The sequence below is a fragment of the Puccinia triticina genome, chromosome 1A (assembly GCF_026914185.1).
Source record: "Puccinia triticina chromosome 1A, complete sequence".
Taxonomy (NCBI): domain Eukaryota; kingdom Fungi; phylum Basidiomycota; class Pucciniomycetes; order Pucciniales; family Pucciniaceae; genus Puccinia; species Puccinia triticina.
The window spans coordinates 1119327-1126937 of NC_070558.1; the positions used below are offsets into that span (position 1 = coordinate 1119327).

The window sequence follows — 7611 nt, forward strand, 5'->3', positions numbered from 1 at the left end:
AGTCGTTCTCTTGCCACTGCCTTCACCCCGGTTCCACCCGCTGATGGAACCCACTCGAGCTGTCATGGCTCACCCGCTGACGCGCCGCTGCTACCAGTCCACGTGTGTAGTCCCGCCGCAGTCCAGCCCTGTCTTTTTCCGCTCCAATCCAAATACCCAATCCGAAATCCGCAATCCGTGCATTCCAATCCGCGCATGACTTTCCGTAAGCTTTCCTAGCGTGCTTTCCTGACCTCATCCTCAGTGCTTATGTCACCGGAATGCACCATGCCTGAGCGGCTTTGTGCATTCCCCGCCCGCGCTATCCCCGCGTGGACATTCTACCGCGCTCGCCTATATAAATCACCACACCGGGTTCTACATCAGTTCCATGCGGGCAGGTGCTTACGAGGTACGGTTTGTGAAGCTCTGACGGCTAAATTTCTGATCCGGCACATCACTCCCACCCATTGACCGCTACTGCGACATGCACCCACCGTAACAATCATTCCTTTACACTCTACCTTTCCAATTGACCTCATTTGTCCAATCACCCCAAGCCAACCGCCAAGGATAACACACCGTTGCAAAACAAGGGCCGCTAACACATGTAGACAATCAGCCAACACCAGTCCCGATCTTCATGGCTACTCTCAATGGCCCGCACCCCAAACCTCACGTTCTCCTTTCACACCTGCTCTGAATTACTCCCTACCCCCTTCTATGCACCTTCGCCGCACCAATTACCAGCCTTTCTCTCGCCGTTATGTCCCTCACCCTCTCTTTCTTCTCAATATAGGGGGGAGACTGTAAAACCCCCGCGCCGCGAGCGCCACGGGTTTCACAAAACCTTACACAAGAACCAACTTCGACCCCATATAGCATTGTCGCCTCCGCCCTCCTAGCTCAGCAGAGATCCCCGACAAACTGACTATCTCTCCTGAGCTAGGTAAGCCACTATTCCTTCTTCTCTTTTCCTTTCCTTCTCTTCTTTGATGTTGTACCTAGACACAGAGAGATCCCCAACCAACTTACTATCTCTCCTGAGCTAGATGAAATAAAGACCCCATTGGCATCAGAAACATTGAGACCGTTGTCTCTCTGTGTGCCATTGCCCTAGCCCCAGTGAAGAGCCCCCAGCTCTTACAGGCAGGTACCCGCTAATTTTTTCCTGGCAAAATTGTCTGCAGCTGCAGAAAAGTCTGGCCACTGCGGCACAAGGTCTTGGGGTTTGCGGCCCAAGTCACAAGCTCACAAACTCTGAGACAGGCAGGTGTACCGGCTAATTTTTTCCTGGCAAAACACAACACCCGCACCCGCACCCGCCAAGCGGATACCCGCCCACGGGTGTTGGATACCCGTGGCCATCTCTATATGGATATCCCTTGAAACCGTCCTTCTGGATGGTAAATGAGCAACAACAACCGGATGGAGGATGACCCAATGGCTATCATCAGCAAGCGCCAAAAAGGGCCTTGTGGCCTTGGCACACCAGGTTGCACACAATTGTGAAACCTAAATAAGAACAAAAGATAAACATTAGGTCTACAGCTTGTTGTCAAAAATTAGAAGACTTACTTCTTTGGGATTGATATCCCCCGTCCCCTTGATTCCAACACTTGCAAGCAACCGGGTGGTTGTTTTTTTGTTTTGTTTCCAAAGACAGTTTGCAGCATGCTTGATCAAGTTGCTGCAAGAAGAGTCGCCGGTGGGGCGGTTGATCTTGGTTCCACATTTGGAGTCAGATTTGAGGGATTATCAGGGAGGAGTTGGGATCTCAGCAAGTAGTCAGTCAACAAAAAAAACTACTTACATTTTGCATGGATATGCAATCATTTGGCGGCCATGCTTGTCTACTTGATTAGATAGCTCCGGTGTTGAGTAAGATTTATAGCTTGCGCTGATGGTGTTTGCAGCAATCTTCTGGGCCTTTTCTGAAATTCAAGGAAGTGAAAGGTAGGGTCAGAACACAATTTCTTGATTGATAAAATAATATATCATGATTACTAACCTAGCTCCTCCCAATTGGTCAGTGTAGTTCCTGATGGAGGCTCTGCGGTAGCCGATTTGCTTTCATCGGGCTTGGTGTCTTTTGGAGTAGATTGAGGATTTGGAGAGGAAGCAACAGACGATTCAAGTGAGGTGTTTGGTTTTTTTTGCTTGCGGCCTGACATGGTGGTTGGTTCCGGGTGAGATGCTGGATATGCAGATATCATGGCGGGCTTTGATATGAAGTAGTAGTACACGCGGGCACAGCGCCGCCACCCCCACCCCCTCCGGGGGCGGGGTTGGCGGGTTTGAATGGAGGGTACCCGGGTACGTACCCGTCAGGCACACGTACCCGGACCCGGACACGCCAGGCGGTCCCAAACGGGTGTGGGCGGGTACCCGTTTGCCATCTTTAGCCTCAGGCAAAGAGTGGGACTTTAGTCCTAACCTCTCCTTCAGAGACGCTTCGTGCCTTCTTGGAGAGGCTTAGCTAAGCTCGCTGAAGAATACGGCCGCGCAGTCGTGGCACCACAGCCTTGTTGAATTAGCCCTGCGGTGTTGCGGCTGTGGTTGTTTGTCCTTGTGTTTCTGTTTGAGGTGCCCTTACAAGGCATCCTCTCTCTTGCAGAGGTTTTTTCCCTCAGTTCCTTTTCATATTCCGGCCATTTGCCAGTTTCCTCTTGTCTTGTGCGTGTGTCTATTCCGCTGAGCCTCTGCATCCCGAAGGGCCCCGCTTCAGATCCAGAAATATCCGCCCATATCCGCAGGTTTTGGAACCTCGGGTTTCAGATATCTGGCTTGATCCGCGGTCCCTCAACAGATATCCCGGACTTTTTGCCGGATATCCCACGCGGGATACTGGCTAAGGTTGAAGTGACGGGTGTTCGGAATGGTTTGAGATACAGGGGTTCAACTGCTCCCAGAAAATATGTATGTACACTTCCCGATGCTAAAGGACGACGATGGGTTGAGGTCTTTTAGAGAATATTAGCTTTCGTTCGATAACATCCACAATGTCAAATCTGTTGGTCGTCTCTTTGGTTCCACCCGCTGAATTCTGCGCTTCATCGATCCCTGGGTATTTAATCTGAACTAGTTGTTGTCTGCGCATGACGACCAATGGTTTTGCAAGCTTGATACATTTGCCTTCAAGCTCATGATTCCCGATTCGTAACATCGGCTTTTCCTGGATATCCAATGTACGGGGTATGTTTGGAGTTGGTTGCGTGGTTTTGCAGAAACAGGATCAAAAGGTTGATAAGTATCATGTGCACTTCATCCCCATTTCTTTTCTCTCAGCAGGTGGATTTGCTAGGAAACTTACCAAATTCGACAGGTCTATCAGACCGATTTCGGCGCCTTCTAGTACTGTCTGGGGATCGTCCGCCTCGACATCTTTTGACGAGGATTCAAGCCCTCCCTGCAATTCAACGATGATTGTTTCGGATCGTACTAAGCCATGCGAGTTCTTCGCCAGGGAAATCGTTGATGAGTGCTGCTTGCGGGTGACTGTGACCGGTATCTTCATATTTTTTGTTTACATATTTATGTACAGGTCATCCGATACTCAACCGATGCAACGCGTGGGCACCTGTCACAGGTGCATGCTGTTGGATTTCCCGCGCGGAATATCCTGTAGCGGTCACGTGATATCCGGTAAATACCCGGAATATCTGGTCGGATTCTCGGATTGGGCTCCCCACTCTCACGCCCATCGGGCCCTTTTTTTTAAGTGAATTTTGGCCTATGGCATTCCACACTATGAAACTAGGTAACATCTTTGTGAAAGTGACAAGACACAAACAATCTTCAAACACAACTACGTGAGACCGCTAGCGAGATGAAAAAATTAGGGTTGAGAGATTGATGTTTAAACACGATTTAAGAGACACAAGACATAAAAGAAAAGGAAAAAGAAAAGTCACAAAGACTTAAGAATTCCAGTGATCAGAGAATCAATTGGTTTCAAGCAGGAATTGGGCCACTGCGTCTTCCGCTTTCCGATTCTTGAGGACTAAGTCGAGCCGGTCAGCTTTGAAGTGAAGTTTTGATCTTCGTAGTCGTTGCTGCAATTCTGTCCAATGCTTTCTTGTGTGTTGACAAAAGTTCATGAAGTGAAGGACTGTCTCCCTAGCCCCGCAATTGGGACATAGAGGATCAAAAATTCTGTTAATACAAAATAAAAATCCTTTCAGCGCGCTATGACCCAATGCAAGTTGATTTATTGGGAGTTACTGGCGCGCAGCAGAAGGGGCTAAGGTCCATGTTAGGCGCCCCTCCCACTCCACAGCTAGATGGACGCTCATACAAGCCCATGAAGCCGGACACCTAGCTGAACCGCAACCCACGATACGCGCACGTACGACAAAGCAGAGCTACGCGGGACAAACTCGGACCGAGTACCGCGGAGAAACCAGCAAGCGGACTGGAGGACCAACCACAGCAACGCACAAGGGCGCTCCAAGGTCCTCCAGGGTAGACAGGTGAGTATTTATGCCACTGGTACACTCAGCGGCTGCCACCACACCAGTCTCACTCAGTCCTTCATTCTTGACTCAGAGCGCGTATCGCTCATTGTCAGTTTCCTTTTTTTTTGTTTTCTAGTTTTCCATCCGAAGTCAACCGCAGTCCTTTTGAAACCCTACAACTCCACTATCTCATTCCTTTTACCCCCTCAGAAACTCGACTTCAACACCTATCTTCTTTCTGACACCCGCTAAAGCTTCAGACCCAACCTCATCCCTGTCCTCGATCCACCGTCCACAATCATCCACCGAACCATTTCCGAATCTCTCTCCAAGGATTCAGTCCCCAGAGCTTCAGGAGACAAGTGCTCAGACCTCCTTACCCTTGCCGGAGGGACGGCGAATCCAACAACTGCAGTCATACCCCAGCCCCTGTCCACCAGTGATGACTTACCTCTCACGTCTGCCGGTGAGGCTTCGCAGCCGCGACTCGCCCTACATTTGATCTCCTCAATCTTGCCCGATGTCGGGTCCAGAACGTGCATTTCCAAGCCTTCTTCCCACAATGAGTTGTAGCCCCTGCCTTGTTAGGAGTACATGCACCCTTGAACAGTATGCCCGAGGAGGCTTATCAACCCGCAATGATTTACCTCTTGTGTTTAGTGTTGAAGAGCCACAGGCTGCTACCCAGACCACCACAGCAAATCCGATCCCACAGTGTAAGTTTTTGCCGGTATTATCCTCAATCTGGGTAGATTCGCAATCTTAAATATGACTTACATCTATGTACATTTGCCAGCCGATGGAGCTTGGGTCAAGCTGTCCAATATTACAAGCATATAATTTATTGCTTCCGCAGATGCGTAGAAAGCCTGAATCAATCAGATTTGAAAATTGCAAAGTGCATTTTTACAGGAGCCCAGACAGTCGTTCCCCATTGGGAAGATCCCAATAATGTGAACCCTAAAATCATGAAGAAATTTGACTTGGATGTTGCCTCCAGCATGATTTATGCATTGTCCATCTCTGTTCGGAACCATTCTCTGCTGATGATACGCAGGTTTGGCAGGTCAAGAGCAGACAAAGTCGCTGTGTTAGAGGGGTAGAAGTAGATTCAGAAACCGCTCATCACTGTTGAGGTCGGTCTGTTAGCTGAGATTCAACTCCTCACACAACCACACGTGCGGGCTGTCAAGATAAGACCAATCAAGGTTGAAGCAAAAGCACCAGATGCGTTAACGGGGGGTGGAAGGTCATACAAGACCTCCTGATATCCCAGGACATTGACTTGATGGCACGGACGGTTACTTCGGCTAACAACCGCGCAGACGGATTGTCGCGTGGAGACCGCGCAGGCTTGCAGGCAAGACACCAGATCCGGGTGGCGGTTCCTTTAGATTTGTCCCCCTTCTTAACAGAGGTTGCGTAGGCACGACGCCACTCTTGTATTTAAGCATTGGGTTTGCAGGCCTCTACCATGCATCCTTCCTACTACCCATTGGATCTACCTCCCTCTAAGAAATAACTATCTACCCAATCATCTCTGTACTCCTCTCGGCGACTAGGAATCATGCCTGCCCAATACCACCTCCCGCGCATCGTGGCTTTTCTTTCTGTTGGGACGAGTGCAAAAACCCCCTCGGCCTTGGACTTGCACACCCTTTTTGGGTGGAGATGGAACACACTGCTCCTGTACAACGCCGGTTGTTGAAATACATATAATTTTTGCGCGACTCCGCGTACCAATTATACGCAGCAAAGCCAATTTTCACTCGCATCCGGAAAAGTACCGGTCGTAACCCTAACCTAATTGATCTGTCCCCCACCGTCAAAACCAAGCTCAAGCGAACAACCGGACTGGTCTCTTCTTCACGCGTTTACAATATCAAAGTGAAGAAGAGACTAGTAAGCAACCCCCTTTCTCATCATATCCCGAAAAACTCATCATCAAGACAACACAACTGAAAACATCTTCTATCTACCTTATTCCTTCTTCCCTCTCTATATCAAACACAATCACAGACTAAAAACTCTTGCGCGTCCTTCACCATAAAAAACCAAAAACCAAAAACAATCCTGCGTTATCGCAGGTAGGCCTTTCCCATTTATCAACCTCACTGTTCTTAACTTATTTTCTAATCAATGTTTCTTATTATCTTTTATTTCTCAATTATTCTATTTTTGTTAGGTGTGTTATTGCTGGGAGTCTGAATCGCTGTTGTCGTTGTTGCTTACCAATACAAAACTGCTGTCACCATAGGTTCGCTTATCTTTTCTTACATTATTATTGTTGTTATCATTGAAATAAAATTCACGCGTTTACAATATCAAAGTGAAGAAGAGACTAACTAAAAACTCTTGCGCGTCCTTCACCATAAAAAACCAAAAACCAAAAACAATCCTGCGTTATCGCAGGTGTGTTATTGCTGGGAGTCTGAATCACTGTCGTTGTTGTTGTCTTTTCTCCAGAATGGATGACAATAACTCAAACCGATTCAGATCATCCTTACCAGACGTTCATATCGCTAGGGTTAGAGAAATGGTCGAACCGACAGAAGAAGAACTCGAAGCTGACCCAGAAGCACAAGCAAAACCGGGAAAACTAGTACCCGAAATGAACCACGAGCCCGCACACCTATGGGAATTAGTCAAAGATTTTCACCAATCAGACAACGAAGCTAACATTTACCTCGTCCAAGCCAAGATTGAAAAATTCCAACAAGACTATAAAACATCGATATCCAACCACATCGATAATTTCATAACACTTAAAAACGAATTCTTGAACCGAGGCGGATTTTACGACAAATCCTACCTTGGCAGACGACTGCTCCACTCTCTACACGACACTCATATGGCCGAAGTCAGAAACATTCTCCGCACAGTTAAGCCAATCACTAGCCGCGCCGTCATCTCGGCACTCAAACAGTACGAAGACGAAAACAGCGAATTCAACTTCACTGCAGGCGGAAAAGTCAATGATGGACTCAGCAAACTCAAATTAGCCAGCAACACATTCAAAAAGGAACCTCGAGATCCCAACAGACCTAGATGCACACCGACATCCTGCGTTGGCCCACACCCCGCGTCAAAATGTTTCAAAAAACCCGAAAATGCTAAAGCAGAGAAGGAATGGTTTGAATCCCGAGGTCTTCTTCCCCCAAAGCAGCGCGCCAAT

At 48.2% G+C, this 7611-nt stretch overlaps 1 protein-coding gene across 1 annotated transcript; it reads right to left on the reverse strand.

The window, feature by feature from the left end:
- Positions 1–2917: 2917 nt before the first annotated feature.
- On the reverse strand, positions 2918–3496 carry PtA15_1A170 (uncharacterized protein; the record flags this gene model as incomplete). The annotated part of the gene is made up of 2 exons (XM_053165169.1): positions 2918–3154; positions 3293–3496. 2 exons carry the CDS (start codon positions 3494–3496, stop codon positions 2918–2920), a joined length of 441 nt encoding a protein of 146 aa, XP_053016387.1.
- Positions 3497–7611: the final 4115 nt, after the last annotated feature.